At 42.2% G+C, this 22,764-nt stretch overlaps 1 protein-coding gene across 5 annotated transcripts in view; it reads right to left on the reverse strand.

Annotated features, from left to right (window-relative positions):
* Nucleotides 1–22,764, reverse strand: part of BIRC6 (baculoviral IAP repeat containing 6) — a 160,796-nt gene that overhangs the window by 129,312 nt on the left and 8,720 nt on the right. For all 5 annotated transcript variants that reach the window (XM_048484188.1, XM_048484170.1, XM_048484179.1 and 2 more), the window contains exons 2-10: nucleotides 20,685–20,866; nucleotides 15,111–15,248; nucleotides 13,053–13,246; nucleotides 12,109–12,220; nucleotides 10,237–10,319; nucleotides 8,516–8,738; nucleotides 8,270–8,430; nucleotides 5,901–5,959; nucleotides 1,571–2,965 (exon numbers count right to left, since the gene is read on the reverse strand). In XM_048484188.1, coding sequence (XP_048340145.1) covers nucleotides 1,571–2,965; nucleotides 5,901–5,959; nucleotides 8,270–8,430; nucleotides 8,516–8,738; nucleotides 10,237–10,319; nucleotides 12,109–12,220; nucleotides 13,053–13,246; nucleotides 15,111–15,248; nucleotides 20,685–20,866 — 2,547 coding nt within the window. The remainder of the gene's footprint in view (nucleotides 1–1,570; nucleotides 2,966–5,900; nucleotides 5,960–8,269; nucleotides 8,431–8,515; nucleotides 8,739–10,236; nucleotides 10,320–12,108; nucleotides 12,221–13,052; nucleotides 13,247–15,110; nucleotides 15,249–20,684; nucleotides 20,867–22,764) is intronic.

The raw sequence follows: 22,764 nt of genomic DNA on the forward strand, positions 1-22,764 counted from the left end.
GTCTTTGGAATTTGCAGCAGCCCATGTCTTTGTTTTCTTAAGACCTTCCTTCCTTCCTATATATTTTTCCCTTTCTCAAAAAGCAACTAAGAGGTTTTTTAATTATATGATGGTTGGCATGTGCTAATAATCCAAGGTTCTTTTTAAGCACACAAGATATAAAATATACACATGCATACAATCACTTTTAAATGTTAAATAATACTCAAGCAAAGATATTATTTCCAGAAGATTCTAATCTTCAAACCTTCACAGAAGCTTGCTATTTAGTTACTGTGGCTGGCCTGTGCAAGCACAGTCCCAACGTGGGACTGTACAGAAGGGCACAAAGAGGTAACAAGCAACTTATATTAGAATGTGCCCTTGTTCGGTCACACCATAAAATACAAGTGTACAGCCAAACATAAAACTAACCTTTCCCCTAGTTATATTAATAATTCCTCTGATTTTCTAGGAAATACCAGGGAAAAGTCTGTATAGCTACCAGCATCTTGTCCCACTGCTCCACACAAAGGCTGCAGAGAGACTTCAGGCCAGCCAAAGTTCTCCCAGAACTTTCTCAGCTCACACGGAGGCAGGCAATGGCAAACCACCTCTGAATGCCTCTTCCCTTGAAAACCCTACGGGATTGCCGTAAGTCAGATGTGACTTGACAGCACACACACAGAAACAATGATCAGCCCAGTAAACCCTATTTGGCACGCAAGAAATTTCATTCTTTATTACTGAATTATTTTATTTGGAGCTTTAGATTTCTTGATTAATCCGCTATGTAAATTTGCAATCCCAGCCTTCCTAAAGGTCAAGAGATCACTGCCAGAAATCAATGAATAGGGGAAGAAACCAGATAGCCAGTGCTGCATGCATACAGGTTCAGTCACCATTACACTGACACAAAGACGATATGGTTTCACAAATTCTGGGAAATTGAAGAAGCTTTCTGTAATCTGTCAAAACTTAGGTCGTGCACTTAAGACCACTGCCCAAATTTATCTTTCATAAACTAAGGAAGTAAAAACAACAACAAAGGTTTCTCATCCCAACACTAATAATTTACAGTAAAAAGGGTCCCAGCTCAGCTCAGACAATGCACCAAACCATGGTTTGTGGCATGGTGACTGAACTGACAAATCATGGTTACAGCCACTATGGCTGTTCCAAAGGCCACTGCCACAGGGCTGGTGTCGAGCAGACACAAAATGAAGGGGAACAATAGCACTAAGTTACAGTCTGCCTGCCAATTTAGGAATTCAAGCTATGTTGAATTCTACCACATTCTACCACAATCTAGTTGAAGGCTACCACAAACAGTGGCTCGACATGTCAGAACTGAGCCTTATCCTTTTAAAGATGACTAACATTATGGAAAAGAATACTCTAGTGCAGGCCATGCTGGCAGGGGCGGATGGAAATTGTAGTCCATGAACATCTGGAGAGCTGCAGGTTGCAGACCCCTGCTCTAGTGCATATATTAGAAGTACTTTAACATCTCAATAAAGAATATATTACAAACACCTTATGTAAATTTCTGTTTTACAAATTTGATTGCAGAATTCAATGGAGTTCTTACCTTTGGTGCATGCACAAAGTCTATCAGTGCCTGAGCAGTATATTACAGACACAAATTTATCTGGTTCCTCAGTCCCTTCCTGTTTAGGTGGCTCCACTTTGGCTAGAATGTCAAAGTTTGAAAGATCTAGTATTTTTACAAATCCTCCCTGAGTGGTTATTACCAGATGCCCAAGAGTAGAGATTTCTGATCTTCTCTCTCTCTCACTGCCATTCTTTGAAGCTATTTGAATGTCCTCTGCAGGCTCCTCACAGTCATCTTCTCGATTATCCAGTATGTCTGGTGGGAGCAAAATCATTGAGGTAATGGTGTCCTGGGGGTCTTTGATATGCTGAATTTTTACAGGCTCTTCTTCTAGAGTCACAATCCTAGTGGCATAGTTCATTTTGTAAAGTACTAGGTAACCACCGCTAGCACTCCGCTGCTCTGGTTGGATTATTAAAGGCATCTGCATATCTGCTGGTGACTCATGCTGGATCATACTGATATTTGCGCCATTCACTACAGCAAGGCTGGAATCAAGCTCCCCCTTCCTTCGGTTACATAGTGCCGAGTTTAATTTGTTTAAATTATTCAAGGCCTCTACTTGATTTATTGCACTCAGGGATTCAACAGGGCATGCCTGCAGTCCTATCAACAAATGAACTCCATCTGCACAAGGAGTGATTGAATCTACACAAAGGTTCTCCTCCTCTGCAAACTTTGGCAGTCGTAGGCACTGAACCAAAGTCCCAGGCTTGGGAACCATAGAGTTCCACTTGTCAGAGTCTGGAGAAGTTAGGCTAGCTGTTGCATCTGCAAACTGCTGAATGTAAGTCACAGGGGGATCCTGTAACAGCAGTTGCTCCTGACTATCCAGCTCCATCTCAATGATCTGTGGAACTGTAAAACCGTCATCATGTAAACTTTTACTCATGATATTGTTCATCTGTGAAAAGATTTTTCCTGCTTTTTCATCAGATTCCTTAATGCTGTACAGCAGCAATATAGGCAACGTCCTCCTTACCAGAGGAGAATTTAGTTCTGAATTAGCACAGGAGTCATTGTCAGTTGATCCCTGGTCTGACACACTGCCACCGTGAGTCCTGCTTAAATCATCCAATGACCTCTGAGAATGACTACTAACAGGAGAGGTAGCAGGTGATTTGTATGTTAATAAACCTCCAGCTAATAAACAAGGAAAGGGAATGTTATGATGTTCCAGGTGCTTTTCCTTCATCTTTTCACTCTTACAGTTGGCCAGGCAAGAGTTTGCCCCAAGTTCTTCTAAATCTTTCACTGTATCTTCAAGTACATTTGCAACTATTTCCCACTGAAGCTTCTCTGGCTGCTGAAGAATGCTGAGCGCTGTTACGTCAAGGCTCACTTCCATGGTTTCTTTTTGCGATGTATGGCCTTTAAAGGAGACCAAATAGAATTAGAAAAACAAACCTCAACAAAAGATCTTTCAATGTCTACAGCAAAGGCTGAAACTGACAGTTTAATCAAGGAATAAGAAACTCAGGAAAAACAGCACTTTCATTTTTTAAACATCTGAATCTGCCCTTTCCAGGCATCTTATAACACAATAACTTGAAGTAATCCTTGTCTCCTCCAAGATTTACTTGTAACCTGCTATCCTCCTCCACTCCTCCACCACCACCACGATTTGACTGCAATGAAAAATTGACAGATATGAAGGAGGCTTTCTCTACTGAACTGTGCTCTTTTTTCTTTTAAGGAACCAGATACTCCACTGGTGAATGCTGCATCCCTGACAAGCATAATGGTACCTTGTATCTAATAGTGAAGTAGGTCTGAATCTGTGGATACCTAAATCCACTTTGGAACAGGACCACTTTCACACAAAAGAAACTTTTCTCCGATTGTGGGGATTCCCCAGGTTTACAAAAAACAAACAAATTGAAAACAAGGGGGGTGGGAAGAGGTAAGGGAGCACATAACAACTATGCTTCATTGTATGTACTGGTTACCAGTCAATACCAGGTCAGGTTCAAGGTTTTAGTTCTGACTTTGAAGGTCTTGTGTGGTCTGGGGTCCTTGTACCTTTGGAACCACATTTCCCCGTATCACCTGAGGAGGACACTCTGGTCCTGCAACAGTAATTTACTGGTGGTCCTGGGCCCCAAGGACTTTAGGTTGGCTTTTTTAGCCCTGACTCCAGCCTGGTGGATCTCTGTCAGCTGACCTTAACCACTTCCGCAGGGCCTGCAAGACAGAGATGTTCCACCAGGCTGAGGCCACCTGCTGTTCCTATCTATCATGCCGGCCTCCTACTAATTACCATTGACTAATCATTGATACCAACCCCTCCTCTTTTCTTTGTACCTTTTGTTCTTGCCACCCTTCTCTTTGATGACATGGAGAAAACATTAGAAAAGGAGATATATTTTATTTATTTTATTCTTTTGATTTTTTAGCCACCCTCCCTGAAGGGCTCAGATTATTGTCAGTTAATCTGATATTGCTGTCAAAAGTGTATATATATGCAGGTATATATAAGTTTTAGCCATAACAACGTATTACATTTTTGTATTTCATTTTAATCCCTGTAAACTGCCCTGAGCCTGACCTTGGTTGGGAATGGGTGGGGTACAAATTGAATAAACAAATCCATCAAAACACTGGAGTGCTGTCTGCACATATGAACAGACAATAACATTCCTCTGGAGCTGCTGCCTCATGGTGGAGGCAGTGGCACCACAAGGGAGAGCCTGGGGAACAGAGGCCAAGAGGTAGGCAGGAAGTGTGAGAGAGCAAAGTAGTAGCTAGAAACTCACTAGCTAGAAACTCACCCCATCCTGCTTACAAGGTGGCAAGGAAGAGGACAGCCAGACAGGCAGAGAAAGGCGAAGGAATGAGAGGTGAAGGACCCTCCCCTTTGCAACTGAGAAGGCCAGGCAGTGCAGTAGGGGGAGGAAGAAGTCGACCCCCCCCCAAACTGCCTCACCTCCCAGGCTTGACTTATCTCCTCCACCACTACCATTCACTAACTGACTCCCACTGTTTGAAGTGGGTGCAGTGACAGTTGGTGAAGGGAGAGGATGCAGCTGCAGCAGAATAGAAAGAGAGACAGAAGGCATTTAGTAATAAAACAAGGGAAAGAGTGCATGTTACAGAGAGGACAGAGCAAGAAAGACTGACAATTTGAGAGAAGGTGTGGGGGAAGAAAGGAGCGAATAGCATGGCTGTTTCTGCAAGTTTCCTGCAGGTCCCGCTTTTTATACATATTTGGAAGTACAAGCTGGTCATATTCACTTTGCGTTTTCAGACGCACATTTGAATCATGTAGCTGTCTCCCTAAAAACCTGAAGTGCTTCTTTATGATTAGTAAAAAGGTAATAGTGTCTAGATTTGTCTTGGCTCACAATACGACAAAAACAATGTATCTGATTACATGAAGCTTTATTTCCCTTCATTTCATACATACACATTTCATAACTGTATAGGTCAACTCTCATCTTTGTCAAAGCTGTATTAAGATCAAGCTCAGTCAACACTTGCTTCAGTGCTATGAACCAGCTATGCTCTCTGCCTCAAAGCAGCAGCCATCTACAGCACTAATTCATGCAAAGTCAATGGGACCTGGACCTGGGGAACTGGGGAATTAGGGGAACTGGGGAATTAGGGGAACTGGGGAATTAGGAAAAGTGAATACACCTCCTGCAAGTTCTAATTTCTTAAATGTAATTCAAAAATATTTTTAGAAACTTAAGGGCACACATGTCCCTGGGCACAACTAATCTGAACACATGGGGGTGGACGTGACCAGATGCCTTCCGGCCCAGTAGCCGCTGTGCCTGTGCGAGTTTCTCCCGTGCTGTGGCTGCTGGGCCGGGAAGAGGGGCAGGCCGAACTCTTACTCACAAGTAAGCGCTTACTTGTGAGTAAAGTCATGCCTGCCTGCTGGGCCAGGAAGTAGGTCTGGACAGCCACCGCTCCTCTTCCTGGTCCAACACCGGGGGCATGCGGCTGCTGGGACGAGAGATATGCCTGGAAGTGGGGCTGACCAAGCTCTTACTCGCAAGTAAGCAGTTTTAAAAGTAAGCACTAACTCACGAGTAAGCCCTGCTTACTCATGAGTTGGACTCCAGCCCCTCTTCCTGACCTAGCAGCTCTGGCGCTAGAGAAAGTTGCACTGTGGCTGATAGGCCAGGAAGAGGGGCTGGCAGGGCTCAGTGTGGGGGTGCCCAGAGTGGTTTTTGCCTCCGGACGCCATATGGCCCCCATACGCCCCTGAATGAAAGTCCAATTTTTCATCTGATCAAGTATCCTTTAATCCTTGTTAAATAACTTATAATCAACACTCTATGCCAAAAAATGCTCCTACCAGTCACTGATTCTGATCTGGATTGCTCTTCACTGTCTGAGTCTTCCAGTAAATCGTCACTAAAGGTAAGATAAACAGTAAAAAGATGATGAATTTAAGGCAATAATTTAATCAACAATTTAGCACTTAACCTATAATTTGGCACTTAAACTATAAACATTTCATTTATGTCATGACAATTTTATTTTCTTCAGTGTCATCCTCCCCTTAAAAATAACTATTCAGTTTGGATAAGGAAGTAAAAGGTCACTAGTGAAAAAACCGAAATGGCTGACAAGGCAAAAAAAAAAAATGAGTAGCAGTGGGAAATACAGCAATTTGTAATACCATGGGGCAGGTCTTAAAAACTGAAGTCAGTGCCAGCTGCTGATGAGTCAGTACAGTCAGGTCACTAGCTTTACTGGAGCTTGAATCCAATCCCATATTTTGAGTTTTCCCCTTCCTTCCCCCTTTGCCTCAACTTCCCATTTGTAAAACAGGAGCAACAACAACTTGGAACAGAAGGTTTGTGCAAAATCAAAGACAGTAAAGCACTTGGAAAAGACAAAAAACTGCACATCGAACACATTTAATTTGTAATATGATCGCAGAAAGAACAAAATCTTTTAAATGCTTTGCTAATTAAAAAAAATTATCTACCAAAATACCACCCTGTCAATAATTCTCACAACCCTCCTCCAAACTGAATTTATATTCCATATAATAAGAGTTTTACTGAGCAATATTAGGTCCCCTTCTAAATACATCTGGCAGAAATAACTGCCCTGCAAATGACAAAATACTATTACTCTGAGCATTTCTTCATTCCGAGACCCAGCGTGGTTTAGTGGTTAAGAGCAGTGAACTCTAATCAGGAGAACCAGGTTTGATTCTCCACTCCTTCACATGAGTGGCGGATTCTTATCTGGTGAACTGGATTTGTTTCACCCCTCCTCCACACGAACCCTGCTGGGTGATCCTTGAGACAGTCACAGTTCTTCAGAACTCTCTCAGCCCTACCTACCTCACAAGGAGTCTTTTGTGGGAAGAGGAAAGGAGTTTGTAAGCTGCTTTAAGACTTCTTTAAGGCAAGAAAGAAGAGGTATAAATCCAAACTCCTCTTCCTCCTCCTGTACAAAACTGTCTCTTGGATGAGATTTTGTAAACTGTGGCCCATGACATACCCACACAAACCCTACTTTTCAAGTAATGAAAAATTTTTATATTTATTTATTTATTTTTTAGATTTATACTACGCCCGATCGGAGGAATCCAGGCTGATGAACAACAGAACAATCATACAATTATAAATACATAGGCCCCATCATAAAATGACTTAAAACTCATAAAAACAGCGAATACTATAATACATAATAGATACTAAATAAATAGAAGAAGTCTGGCTCAATTTTAAAACCTACTGCCTCCCACAGGGGCTGGTGGAGCCTCACATGTGAGGGAGACCTGATGTAACCGCCCCAGAGCATAGAAGCGGTGAGGGCACCCTTATTAGCAGCTATGGACACTCCAAAGGCCCGGTGGAACAGCCTGCGGTCTTACATGAGCCCTGTGGAGGCACTGCGGTCCGCTGCGTGCCAAGTCTGTGGACAGCTGGAGGAAGGGTGTTCCACCAGGCCGGGGCCAGTGCCGTAAAGGCCCTGGCCCGCGTGGAGGCCAGCCGCGTCATAGAGGGGCCGGGGACCACCAGCAGATTGGCCTCTGCAGAACGCAGAGGCCGATTTGGGACATATGGGGTGATGCGGTCCCGAAGATACGAGGATTTGTTCAAATGATCAAAAAGTCTTACTTTTGCCGGTGAAAACAATGAGGCTGCTTGAGAATCACAGCATAACCCTAAACAGAGTCCCATCATCGTAAATTTCAAGAGCACTTTTAATGTAGCTCAAACAGGTGCTGAGCACTGAACTTGGTTGATGAAGAGAATATTAGAAGAGAAAGGAGGTTTCACTTGTGCAAAGGCTCCATGCAGGTCCCTTAGCAAGAGACCCATTAACAGTAAGCACACAGGGGTCTAATTTAGTTATGGGGAAGTATGCATCTGGTGACAATTTGAGAAGTACAAACTGGAGGAAAATCATATGAGATCAGAGACTAGAGAGGATAAATTTGCTGGGTTTTCTCTTTTCAAATGTTCTTATCTACATAGTACCAAATGTGTATTGCTACAGAGGTCTTTCTGCCAACATTCCCTTTTCCTTTGCAAACTGATGGCCCTGTCATCACTACATAGGACTCAAATTTATATTGAATAAGCAACATTTCACTATTCCATGGCCTACAATCATTTTTATTAAGGTTAAACCAGTATGTAAAACACTCTGTATTTTTTTACAATTATCCAGAACTAAGAGGAAGCTTCTTCAGCTTACCTGTCTCCCTCTAATTTTGGTATATCTGAACAGCTAGATGAATCTTCTATCCAAGCTAATGTTGGCCTCCTGGATTCAACCCCGGAGCTCTGTTCACCGGACAACACAAGCTGCTGCACGATTACTGGATCATAAGCATTGATCTCAAACTTTAAGTGCACCTAAACACATTCAAAAACAACTTCAATTTAGATGGAAATTCACATTTAAGAGAAACAACACGTTTACTCTTAAAAGATAAAGCACCTTCATAAGTTTTGAAACATCCCATATGCAGATTTTTCCTCGTTTTGTTGCAGCAGCTAACAAATGCGGACAGCTTCCAGATCCAAAGCATACAATCCTGTCTGTGCCATCTGTACAGGGAAACTGTGCTGGACTGGTAGCTAGGGTGACTGAGAGGGGCACATTCTGTGTGTGTTCACCTTTCACAAACGGGCAATTTGGGGAATGTCTCTCATGTTCAGACCTTAAAGGAATAGAAAAGTAAATAGCATTCATTTCTCTTGATACATTTCTGCAAACACTGATTAGGTTCTGAGACACCTCTAGGTTTGGAAGGCTGAGAGCAGAAACCTGCCATGATCCACCCCATCCCAGAACTTTGTTCTACCACTGAGCTGCCCCTTTCCCTGGAGGACAAAAACCATTTCCAAACAGCTTGTGTTTAGGAATTTTTATATCAATATGTTAAAAAAATTAACACAAACATTTAGGCATAATGCCAGATTATGTGGGAAAGGCTCCCTGCCCTCCCTACACTAAAAAGGGGTTCTCCTCAAAGGCCTATGGGGGCCAAGGTGTATGACAGCTACCTGCAAGGCTAGCATGTCAACTAAGCCCCTAAGAGATGGACTGGGGAGGAGGGGTTACTGCCGATGGCTCCTATTATGCCTCAGTCATGCATATCTAGATCAGAGGAATCTGTAATCAGCAAAGTTATGGCCTGATTTTATCCATTCCACTGTATGCCTTAATTTCTTCTCTCTCATACCTTCTAGCTAGTACCTGTGTGTTAATCCTACATTTTTACTTCAGTCTAGCCATTCAAAAACTGATGAAAATATAGATGCTTCAAAAAGAAAGGATGTTTCAATAGGAACAAGTTAAACACTAATAACATCCATGGAATGGGACCTAAGCATTTAACTTTGCTCTTAAGAATGTCACATTTTTCAGACTTGCTATCAATTTGTTGGTGAAAAGTTTAAAAAACAAGCTGGGCTGAGTGGCATATCAGTACATAAAAAGAGGAAACTCAAGGTAAAAGTGAAGCATCAATCTATGCAATGTCACGTTGAATCTGCTCCAATCTGTACTACAGCCACAACTGAAAAAAGGATGTACTGCTATGATTTCATATTCACAGACCCATAGAGTTGGAAGAAACCACAAGAGCCATCAAGTTCAGCCCCCTGCCATGCAGGAATACACAATCAAAGCACTCCTGACAGATGGCCATCCAGCCTCTGTTTAAAAACCTACAAAGAAGGAGACCATTCATAAGGTAACTATAAACAGATATTGAAATGTAACAGTATAAAAAAACACCACACTTGGGAAAGTTGGAACCTAGCCAGGAATAAAGCGAACCCAATACTGACTATCTAATTGGTTTCAAACATTGTGACTGTTGAAAGCTTGATGCCCAGGTAGAAACTCTGTCGTCATACCTGAATTCTACTGGATTCCTGAAGTCTGGTGAGATATCTTCAGAAAGCATTCAATAACATTTGTATTTGGGACATTTTATCAGTTATTAAACTGGATTTTGTTTAGTAGTTTTTTCTAAGCAAGATGCTATTCAACAGTTTTCTATTTTCAGCACTGCTACCTTTCTTGAATCCAAAATAAGAGGCTGTGAACATCATAATTATAACTACACCACATATCTCAGTTAATTTCTTGTCTAAAAGTACTTTATAACAGAAAGAAGAGTAGCTATGCCCTAAGAATTTTGTTCTCACCAAGGTTCATCTGTTGGCTCCCAGCACACCAAACACACACTACATGTGAAACACATGGCTCGGTCATCCCCTGATGAAGCAGGCTGTGAAAAAGTGGGAAAACACTAGGTTAAATAAAGTTATACACATTTTCACTAGGGCTTTTTAAAATCATGTTGACCAGAATCAGAAGACAATAAGGGCAGGAAATGTATTATCTGTAGTGGTTTTCAAACTTTCTATCTTTGGAGTGTCCTTTCCATGTGATCTTGTTTCCCAATAAATACCTGCAAGTCTACAATGAAACTGCTGACATTACAAAGAATTCTAGAGTATAATTGCAGATCCAAAGTAATTAACTTAAGTAGCCAGATCTGTGACTTGCCCTGTATGAAACAAGAATGTTTCTTAGAATATACCTAACAGTATGCAACAAGGCTGGACGCTACAAGAAATATTACTAGAGTCTTTCTGGGAATCACTATTACTGATTTTCTCCTTGAGCAACCCAGGAGTTCCTGAATCACAGCTTGAAGAATCACTGCTGCAGCATAACACTAGATTGACCTCTCTGACATTCAAGTGCAGTTAATTAAAGCTTAAGAATAGCCTATTGCTCTATGACAGCTGTCAACAGAATCTCCAACTTCAAAACCAACAACATCTACAAGATAAGAAATCTCATCCTTGATCTCCACATGAACTGCTAAGTAATCTCATAATGCCAGAATGCAAATATTTCACCCCCACCTCCAAGTGAAAAATCATCTGCCAGCAAATATTTGCATATATACAGATGGTTGTATACTTTACAGACAAAATCAGCATGTTACTACTTTCTTCTCCTTTTCCCCTGTTAACCTCTCAGGGTTGACAAATATATTACATTTAATTCAAAACTCCATGGAAAGACTAAACATCTTCAAAAACAAGGCAAAATATAATTCTAAAGAGCACCTTCACAAGAAATAAGTCTAGCAATGTATACAAGTTTAATTTTTTTTCTTTTACAACTCATTTTTTGCCAAACAGTATATTCACTGAAATAGGGAGAGAAAAATAAAAGTCAGCGACAGGATCACACAGTGAGAATCTGGGTGGTTTCTGTGAAATGTGACTTATTTTTAAAAAAAGATTAACAGGGGACTGAAAGCAATCTCAACTGTCTATTGTGTGTGTTTTCCCCTCTAATATGCAGATTGCAATGCTATTTAATTTTCAATCAAATGGCCTCAGATTCTGTCAAATCATTTTTATGCAGATGGAAATCACTTATTTTTATTTTTCCATTTGCTGCCAATAGAAATCTCAGTGCTATTATCACTTTAGAGGAAGACAGCTGAACAAAGTTAAGATCTCATTTTCAATGCTTACTGCAAATGAAAGCTTATGTATACAGTTACAAAAAGTTAATGAGAACAGTTTGAGTGTATTCCGTGGCAAAATTTTAATCATGAATCAATTCAGTTCAGTTGATTTATTTACAAATTTTACATCCTACTTTTTTGCCCTCACAAGAACCCCCAAATCATATTTTACAATCATTCGTCACCACGCTTCAGTCAGCAACAACAGAAATTAAATCCAAAAAAACAGCTGAAAACTAAATTGATGAAATAACTGATGTGTGCAGTCACAACGGAAATGTTTGCACCCAAATTCAATTGAAGAAAAGGGGATATTGGGCAACATTTGAGGAAAGTATGCAAGACCTAAACCTCTCAAACACTTAATATGGTACCACAGGACAAGGGGATTAGCACTTCCATGATGGCAAGAAGTACATAACCTGTACTGCTTACTTTCATATACAACATATTTGAGCATTTAGTGGAAACACTGCATTTCCAAACAACTGTTGATATTCTCAATTCATAAAAGGTTTTGATTTACCTGATGGTAGAATCCAGCTTGAGCCATGGGATCTGGCTGCGCCCACCTGTAACCTACATGAGGCCATGAGGTGAATGTCTCCCGTCTGTTGGCCTCACTATACATTAAGGACCTTCAAGAAAGAAAAAATAATAATATAATATATTTTAACAAAAATCTAGCACCAAGAAGAAAGAGAAGCAGCAAGGAAACTAAACAAATTAGACTATCTATTTTGTAAAGCACTATAAGTTTGCTTTTTATTTAGAAGAAAAGCAAGATATAAATATCCTAAATAAAGGTCTTGAAATCTTGAAACTCTTATATTCTTAAGCTCAGAATCAATTTAAATTTCTTAATCAGATTAAATTTTTTATAAATGATGCACAAATGAACAGGGGTATGTATTTGGCAAAGCTGAACTGTAAAAAGAAATCCAAAAAATATACCGGTAGTTAAGGTATTTTCTCTCTCCCCTCACCCTGTCCCCAATGGCAGCAATATAAGGAAGCTAACAAGTGGATCCTGAAAAGTGTTGAAAATGTGGCATTTTGGGGCCCCCAGCTGCTATTTTTTTTAATGTGGGAACTCCTCTCCCTCACCTTCTCACTTACCTGTGGGCCACCAAAATTCACATGGGCTCGGAGGTAGCAGAAAGTTGAACAGTGGGCTTGGTCCAGCTGGGCCTAGCATTCAGCTCTGTGCCACCTGCCGCCTCCAAGACCCAAGTGGTCTTCGAAGGCTCAGCTTTTTTCAGAATCAGGTTAGTAGAGCTGAAAATTTTTGAAAAATAAAAAGCCAGGAAAAAATACCCACCTCATTATGGGGGTTTGGCTTCTTCATATTTTCAGAAAAAAATATGGGTTTTTTAAACTTGAAAAATACTGGAAAAAATGTTGCACAGACTTACAAATAAACCACTGTAAAATAATTCTTCCTGTTAGTACTGATTCTCTTTTCCATACCTATCCACTGATCGACCAGGGCCCACACCAAGTTCAGGTCGTGCGCTGGGCAATAGGTAAGATAATCTATCCATCACAGACGAGGCTACAGGTAAGGCAGCAATATTTTGATTTATCTTCTTGAGTTCATTGACAATGGCACTGGCGACAGATTTCAATACGTGATGTGGGAGATGGAACGTAACTGTTGCCCACTGCAAGAGAAAATAAAAACCCAACCTCTTTTAAAGTACAAGTGTTATACAAGATGTAAGCCTCACATCCAATGACTATGCATTAGTTAGAATACCATCTTTATAGTAAGGCAAAAAGTCACTAACATAGGTTAAGAATTAGCAAAACAAACAGTTTATGTAATTTAATTAAAGCTTGCCAACTTGCCATTGTGTGGTAAGTTACACAATAGAGGAGATGGGGCATGCTTTGGTGCTCTTGGGCATAAACGATTGTTATACAATAACCATATTGTTATACAAACATGTATTAACAAGAAAATCCTCAAAATTTGTTAAACAGAGGGGAACTTCTAAGCAGCAAAATTCTAGAGAGAAGCTATTACAGATTACTCAAATTAGCCCCACTGATTTCCCTGACATTTCATATCCTACTGGACAACTAGAAGTGGAAAGAACCCTAGAAACCTGGAAAATAATTTGAACAGAATTTTGAAACTCCAGTATTGGTTTAGATCTAAGTGACCTCTGCGCACACTGAATCTTCCAACTATTTTTCTCCCTCTCAGCTACAAACCCTTGTGCTGTGTCACATACCAAATCCAGAATATCCTCTGACACTCAAATGCAATCTTTCAATTATCGCAAGTGGCTACAGGAGAGAAGATGAACTAGGAAAGCCTGTTCCACTCACAGGTCTCTAGATTCATGGAATTGTTTAATACCTGACCTTTTCAATGTGTGGGCATGTTCTGTGAGCCAGAAAACTCAGAAGGAAAAATATATAATTTTATTGAGTGCTGTTAATCCAGAGTATGACTTTGTCTAATAATTGCTGAAAGCCATTACATCTCACAAAGGACAAATATACCCCATTACAGGAATTGCTGGAATTTTACAGCTCAATCCAGCAGTTGGGCAGAAGGGACAGCACCACTCGACCCACTCAAAAGGTAAAAAATCTTATCTGAAACTCCTCCATAGAGAAATGCTGTGAAAATTGCAGAATATCTCTGCCAGCAGCCCCACCGGTATATGGGGGCTGTGAGGGCTCTGGAGGCTGACTAAGATCGACCTTGCCCCTGGAATGCTGGTGTAGTTCTGAGCAGCACAGGCATGCCAGCGGGGAGCTGGGTGGCGCAGCCTGGTGTCCCATGGATCTGCTGCGGCTGGGTGCTGGCCTGTTCGCCCCTCCACTGGCCTAAGTCCCCCAGAGAGAGCAAATCTGCCAGCGTAAGTCTGCACTGCCTCCAGAGGAGGATAGCCCCCCCGAAAGGACTAATGGGGGGATCCATTTCAAGAATTTAAAATCAGAACTTTTAAGGACAAACACGGTTAATTAAAAAAATTGAACAGTAGCCTCAATTTTCATAACTGATAGAAAAGTAATCCATTTTAGAAAGACAATTGAGAGCCAGCGTGGTATAGCAGTTAAGTGCAGGTGGACTCTAATCTGGAAAACTGGGTTTGATGCCCCACTCCTCCACATGAACTGCAGAGTTCAATCTAGTGAACTGGATTTGTTTCCCTACTCCTACATTCCTGATGGGAGCCTTGGCCTAGTCACAGTTCATTCAGAGCCTACCTATCTCACAAGGTGTCTGTTGTGGGGAGAGGAAGGGAAAGGAGTCTGTAAACACCACTGAGCCTCCTTACAGGAAAGAAAGGGTGTGGGCATAAATCCAATTTTTTGTTCTTTTTTTAAAACAACATTATTACAAGATTAATTCAGGCAACTGCATGGGTAGATCTAAGCAACGAAAATTAAATGAGTACCAAATGTTTGCCAGGAATAAAATCCATAAACTCACATCAGAAACTCAGAGAACAAAAATAGTCAAGTAACAATCCTTCTAGTATTGAAACATTTGGAATGTTTTCTTACCTTTGCAACTTTATGGTTTGCTGCTGTTTCATGTGAGGTATTTTTTAAGCCATCTTTCAGTTGTGTAAGGAACAAATCATACCCCTCTGTGCTTGACACATCTACCTTCTCCATACAAGCAGATAATAGTTGTTGAGCCTAAGACATGTAAAACAAGTTATCAGTTCTTCAGATACCTAAAAAGGAGTCTTGGTTCTGTATTTGCTTTATGATTTCTGTTTGCAAATTGCATTCCTATCAACAGGCATTCAAAAAGTCTTGCAAATCACACTTTTCATATATGTCAATTATGTTTTCAATGTTCTTGCTCTTTTCAAAAAGGAAGTAAACCTTTACTAATACTGGTTCTAGGTATGAATCGAATTTAAGAAAGCAGAAGCAAAATACTTTATTGTCCCACAAATGCTTTGAGGCATAAGCTACCTACATTGTGATGCATCAAAACAGTCAGATGGCAACCAGTGGAAAAATTATTAGGCACATATATGTTCTCTCTTCCTTGCCTGATGAACAGATAACAGCAATTTGTCTGCAGCTAATAACTTTATATCTGCTCAAGGCAAACAAATACTGAATGCCATTATACCCTGACAAGCTCACTACAAGTAATTAAAAAATCGATCCTCCAGAAGATAATCTATGAGCAGTGTAAACATAAGCTATTTCTGACTACAACAGAGCTGTGGCAGTCACCTGAACTCCCAGAGGCCGAAAGAATGCTTCAGACATTCACCAACAGTTTCCAACCAGGAGTGAGATCTGGCCAGAGGAACAAAAGGTACCCACCAGAACAAAACTTTTACTACCTCCAATAGCATAAATGGCCTTTCGTAGCAGCAATAATTGCTCATTTATGCAGGAAGAACAATTGTATTAGAGAAAATATCAAGCTACTGAACACTACATTTAACATATTGTCAAAATATAACAAGCACATTATCTAAATAAATAGAATTCGAGGGCATCTGATGAAGCTAATGGGCAGTAGATTCAGGATGGAGCCTCTCTGGACTTGGACCGTATCAGAATGTCTTCCAAGTATGGGTGTAGATGTATGCCTGCTGTCAGAGGGAGGTAATCAGTGTTAGGAGAAGGTTGGAGAAGACCCTCGGGGTGGTGGCCAGGCCGAAGGGCAAGGCTGAGAATTGTGGTGAATCTCCGGAAGCATTGGTGGGCTGGAAGAATTGGTACATGCAGGTAGGCTTCTGATAGGTCTAATGATGTTAAGTAGTCTCTCAGTCGAAGAGCTTCCACGATAATTCTCAGAGATTCCATCTTGAACCTCCTGAGTTGGAGGTGTTCGTTTACCGACTGGAGGTTCAGAATTTCTGTCCAGTCCCCTGCTTTCTGGGGGACCATGAAGAAGTGTGAGTAATGACTGCAAAATTTCTCCTCCATCAGGACAAGTTCTATTGCCCTGATTGAAAGGAGATGGTGGACTGCTGCCGCTGTCCAGGAGGCCTTCGGTTCTCTGTTACTGGTCGGTGAGGAAATGAAGCGAGAGCGGGGTAAGTTGAGGAATTCTGCAGAGTAGCCCTGGGATACCACCTCCATGGACCAAGAGTCTACGTGATCCCCCTTCCATAGGTGATGAAAATGGAGTCAGGATCTAGATGGCCCCTCCTGTCTGGGGTTCCTGTCGAACTTGCCCTGAGGGCAAAAGGAGCTACGTTTGCAGAAGGATCCCCTGGGTTGTCATGTGGATCCCCTACCATCCCTGAAAGTTCAGGGTAGGGACCTCTGAAAACGGAAGGTGGTTTGGCCATTGATAATTCCTGTCTGCCCTGACGAATTTAGGTTATACCTTTTTTTATCCTTGGTCTTGACCAGTAGCTGATCGAGATCTTTTCCAAACAGCGTGCCACCTTGGAATGAGTAGCCAGCACCTAAAGTTTCAGAATGCATATCAGCTTGCCATGACCTAAGCCAGGTGATACACCTGCTTACAGTTTGGGATGCCATTGAGCGGGCCGAGAGAATCAGGGCATCAAAGGTAGAGTCCGCAATTAATGTGGCTCCTGCTCTTATGCAGTTCAGACCTTCCCTAACTGCTTGCTCCTCAGGTGGAATGAGTTCGAGTGAACGCCTCAACCACTTGAAAATGGCCCTGGCAACTGTGGAGGCTGGGGCAATGGCCTTGTGTGAGCGTTTTAGCATTGCCTCTGACCTCCTGTCAAGAGGGTCTTTGATGCTGCCCTCCCCGCCTTTAAATACCAGACCTCCTGATTGTACAGCTAATATTGGAGTGTCCATTAATGGTATCTGCAGCATGTTTTCCATTAATTCTTGAATGACATACATATTTTTTGGCTGCGGAAAAAAGGTGCTTATGGCTTGCAGGGTTATCCCATTCTTTTTTATCCTTCTGATGAAGTATTCTGGAAGAGGGAAAGCCTGTTGTGAGGATTCCTCCTGGGGGAAACAGTTTTTGCTCTCCCTGGGGCATCCTTTAATGGGATTGGGTGGTAAGCCTGAGGTGGATGGTCATGCAAGTCCAGGGCAGACATGGTCTTTGCAATCAGGAAGGGGAGATCCTCCTATACAAAGCATCTAAATGTCAGAGGAAGGCAGTTGCATTTCCTCAGATTCAGAAAAGTTTTCCACTGATTCTTGCTCCTCCTCCTTTCCACTGGATTCCTCCTCCTGTGAGAAGGAGGGAGATATGGGATGGAGAACTAGGATAGCCCCTAGTGCCATCTGGATTATGGGAAGAGGTGTCTCTGAGGGGGGGTTGCCCAGTAGCCCTGGGTTCCCCCTCCATCCTGGTGGAGGCTTCTGTGTGAGGAAGGTAGCCAGTAGCCCTGACCCCCCTGCCCTGGTGGTACTGCTCTATTTGCTCAGACATTGTGCACTTTAAATAGTCAACAAAGTCCCTTGGAGAAAAGGAGTGCCAGTCAAAAGGGACGTCTGGAGGACAGCATAATGAGTCTACGCCCAATGCAGATTTCCCTTCCCCTCCCTGGGCTCCGCGTTCTTGCCTAGGCACCATGGAGGGGGATGCTGTTCTGTTGCCCGGCAGATTCTCATTATCCATGAGTCCCCTGGCATGAGCAGTAGCAATGGGGGGAGGAGTCTTGCTAGCCACAAGTTTCCCCTTCTTCGGAGCACTCGCCGCCACTGCAGGTTGAGCGCATTTGTCCTTTTTTGTGGCCTCCTGGTCCGCTTGAGGCAGTTACCCTGGACCTCTTCTTGGACGCTTGATTGGGTCTCGGTTTGGGTGGTAGCCCTGCCCCCTGAAGAGGCAGTTGTCCTGGTCCAGTGGTGGCGAACCTTTGGCTCTCCAGATGTTTTGGACTACAATTCCCATCAGCCCCTGCCAGCATGGCCAATTGGCCATGCTGGAAGGGGCTGATGGGAATTGTAGTCCAAAACATCTGGAGTGCCAAAGGTTCGCCACCACGGTCCTGGTCCATGAAAAGGTGGTTGCCCTGGCCCCTGTAGAGCCAAGCGGTTGTTTTTGCGGCTGGAGGTTCCTTCCCCTGTATCTTGGGCTCATTTTGTTGTGGGAGGGATAACCCCCTTCCTATTAGCCACCCTGGTGGCTTCAGCGGCCGACTTGGAGAAAGTCTCTCTAGGGGGAGAAAATTCCCGATCTGCCATTTTGGCGCGGATTTAGGTAGGAAAGACAAAGGTGACCTATTGAGTCCCCACCACAAAAATTCCAACCCCCCCAAAAAGAGAAATACTAGGGGGGAAGAAAAGGGGGCTCAACAATACCACCACACACGAAGGAGACAGGAAAGGTAGAAAGTCAGGCTGAGGAGTCGAAGAATCTGTGCACTCCCTGTCGGGGCAAGAAAAATACTGAGCAAAATGGAGTCCTAGCCTCAACAGGAAGTGAAAGATTCTATTTCCTGTTGCCCTGAGTACAGGCAAGAATCACCCACAAGATGTCCTCCGCCTCCAGGAGAAGGGTTTATTCCCCAATCCTCCCCTCCCCCTCTCCAGAATTTTCTGCAAATCTGGAAGATCCTTTAGGTTTGCACAACCTTACATTGTAGAGTGGATGGCCTAATTACATGGACTTTCTCTGATCAGCACAGGGGCCAGTCCTCAGCTATCAAGATATAAAGACTGTGGAAATTATAAATGCATAGTGCAATCATGAAACAGAATGGTAATTTGTTTCCCATGCCACAATAATATTATGTCTATCATGTCACTGGTTCAGGCCACTGGGAGTTCAAATAAATGATATTTTTGGTGACAGAGAAACAAGACCCTCTTCCAACTTCTTGTGCTACCACTGCGCCGAACCGAAAGTACTTCAAATTCTCAATTAAGAGGTTGTCAAATATAGAGAGAAAAGGGCATGTAAAACAGCATGACCAGAGGCTCTGGTTTATACATCTGGATAATACAAAAGTTTTATTTCATTGCAGATGTTTTAATTATTTTTAGCAACTATAGCATATGCCTACTTACTCAGAAAGTATATGAAGTGGAAAGCCATAAACTACATTCAGTCAGTCAATGACTAATTCTCCACATGGCCATACCTGTGGATACTTAAATTCATGGTTCGAGGCCATGTAAAAAGGATTATTTTTCTACCCGCCCCCCCGCCCCCCCAAGTTTTATCTGAACATTTGGATGTTAAAAATAGAGATTTAACACGTCCCAAAACAGAGGAATGTTGTCTGTGCTTGTGTGGATAATGCCTCTCCACCAGGCTGGTGGCATCCACCCTGATCACCACATGTTGGAGAAAGGAGAGCCATCCGTAGTTGTAGGCCAGAGAGAAGGGCAGCAGCTCCCCACCACTGCCACTGTTGTTCCCCTCAAAATGGTAGAGAGGAGTACAGATGGTTGGACTGAATGGCAGGGGAAAGGAGAATTGCCAAGGTGGAGACAACAGCAGTGCAAAGAGGGAGGCGGGAAGGAGTCCCCCTCGTCCCTACTATATCAGAAAGTTAGGCAAAGGAAGCAGTACTACAGGTGGGAGGATTGTTAGCTGGTGAGCGAGCAGCTTGATGAGGAAATGGTACAGGTGGGCTAGCCAACATGGGGGTGAGGTAGTAAGGTGATAATAGAGTTCAGAAGAAGGCAACAGGGGTAATGAGGAAGCAGCAGAAAGAGTGGCAGAAGGAGGGTTAATAAAAAAGAAAAGTATCAATGGGAAAACAGGACAAATGAGAGAAGCCAATTTGGGGGGGGGGGGGGCAAAATAGATGTTCCAGTGCCAGTGTTCCATGTCTTTATTTGTAATTTTAAAACATTTTTATCTTGACAGTTCAGTGAATTAATTTTTAAATGCCTTGAGTTAAACACACCCTCTTTAGAACTAGGCCAGCAGGTTATGTTGGACCATTTGTAGTTCTTCAATATTCACCTTTAAAAATTAGATTCCACAGTAATGAGAACATACAAATAAGAAATAACTATATTCATCTTTCCTCTAGCAGCTATAGCAGACTAGCAATGTACTCTTAAAAACTTGCTCATATTTTTGTTCTGATTCAGTCAGTTTAAAAATCTGAGAAATACAATTAACCCACAGTTAAGTTAGTGGGGGCACCAGCATTCCCCCACCCCCCAGCAATAACAATAACAGCTCTCAAATCAACAACTTACCTCAGTAACAGGCAATTCAAGCTGAACCACATCATCCTGCTTAGAAACAGGTGTTTGCAGAGCAGTGTCCAACAGCAAGATGCCATTCAGATCCTTCCTGCATCCAACTGCATAATCATCCACAAAGATGACTTTATCCACAGCGGAAATATACTGACATTTCACCCGTCCACCTGGCTTAGCTGCACAGAGTAAAAAGGAGAATTTTAAAAGTTTATTTTATTTTTTAATTATAAATATTTATACCTCACCTTTTACAAGCGTCTCTAGGCAACTTACACAGGTTAAAAACAATTTTAAAAAATCACAATTATAAATAAAATACAATAAAACAATAAAAATAATATTAAAATAACTCCAACCCCCACTCTCTCAGAGAGAATAAGTACCCATTCATTTCCAGGAACAAAAGCAGTTCATCTAGTCCCACAATTACATAAATTATCATGAATCACACTCACGATCACATTTCTATCAACTTTTTTGAGTCTAAAGGTACTTTTGAAGTCCTCTACTGCACTGGCAGGGGATTTGAATAGAGATTTAGAGATGGATGTAATCAGTGTATTGATGACATTAAATTCCAAAGCTGCAAATTACTTCTCCTAAAGATACCATATTCACCCTTTCCTTGAGTAGATAATCGTTAGACCATGGTTCATGCCAAATCCCTACCTCCGAAACAAGAATTACGCTCAAACCCTCTGTGCAAAAGATTAAGTCCAAGGTGTGACTCCTTTCATGTGCTGAGCCCATTACAACTGGAAAGGCCCAGAGTAGCCAAAGAGGCTAATATATCCTGGACCAGCCTTGGTCAGTGGTACTCAGCATGAATGTTGACGTCTCCCAGAATAATAAGTCAAACCTGAGGGGACCTTATCCAGCTGAGACACAGTGTCCTAGCCAGCCAGTAAGTAAGAAGAATGCCTAACTATCCTTAGACCCTGGTGTAAGGAACATACAATCAATGCCAGCTACAGTTTGCACTGGAACTTGAAAAACTGAAGGACTCACAGAAGGTAACAGCCACATCTCCCAAGCCACTAGAAGGACCACATAGTCAAAATATGTTATTTGGGATGAATGGACCATATTACCAGTTTTGTGCTTCACCAATCTGGCACTGCATAATATTATTGAAGATATGATTGGAACAGGAACCATTGCATCATCATCTTTCTGGCTGCTACGGAGGTTAGATAAGAAGTGAGCATTCTTGCCAAATGCTGGCCTTCTTTGAACATAACCACCCCATGCCTACCAGATCCTAACTGCACTAAAGTAGTACATTCAACATGCATCCTGTGGAAATAACAGATTACCCCAACAATCAATCCCACACTTGGTATGCTACCAGCAAATGAAAAACCATGATGTAATCCAGAGCTATTGTCTCGATGTGATGATGCTGAAGTGTTAACAGGCACCACAGAAACACATAGCTGGAAGGGATCTCAAGGGTCACACAGTCATGTCTGAAGGAAAATGCCTTCCTGACCTCAACTGGCAATCAGCATTAGCCTGGGCATGTAAGAAAGGGTCACAAGAGCTGAGTACCAATTCATCCCTTCCTACCCGCTCTCTCATGATCTGCCTATGGTCACAGAATCAGCATTGCAGTCAGATGGCCATTTAGCCTCTGCTTAGAAACATTCAAAGAAGGAGAGTTCACCACCTCCCAAGGAAGCTTGTTCCACTGAGGAACTGCTGTAACTGTCAGGAAGTTCTTCCTAATGCTTAGCTGAAAACTCTTTTGATTTCATTTTAACCGATTAGTTCTGGTCCTACCTTCTGAGTATAAAATAACCCACTTCATCCTCTATGTCAAACGCTTCAAATACTCGAAGAAGGCCTCTTAGTTGTCTCCTCTCCAGGCTAAACATACCGAGTTTCTTCAATCTTTCCTCATAGAACTTGGTTCCAGAATCTTCACCATCTTCATTGCCCTTTCTGGATATGTTCTGACTTGCCAACATCCTTCTTAAACTGTAGTGCCCAAAACTGAACACAATACTCCAAGAGAGGTCCAACTGCAGTGAAGAGATACCATCTTTTTGTATGATCTGGACTTCTGTCCTTG

The sequence above is a fragment of the Sphaerodactylus townsendi genome, linkage group LG01 (genome assembly GCF_021028975.2).
Source record: "Sphaerodactylus townsendi isolate TG3544 linkage group LG01, MPM_Stown_v2.3, whole genome shotgun sequence".
Classification (NCBI taxonomy): domain Eukaryota; kingdom Metazoa; phylum Chordata; class Lepidosauria; order Squamata; family Sphaerodactylidae; genus Sphaerodactylus; species Sphaerodactylus townsendi.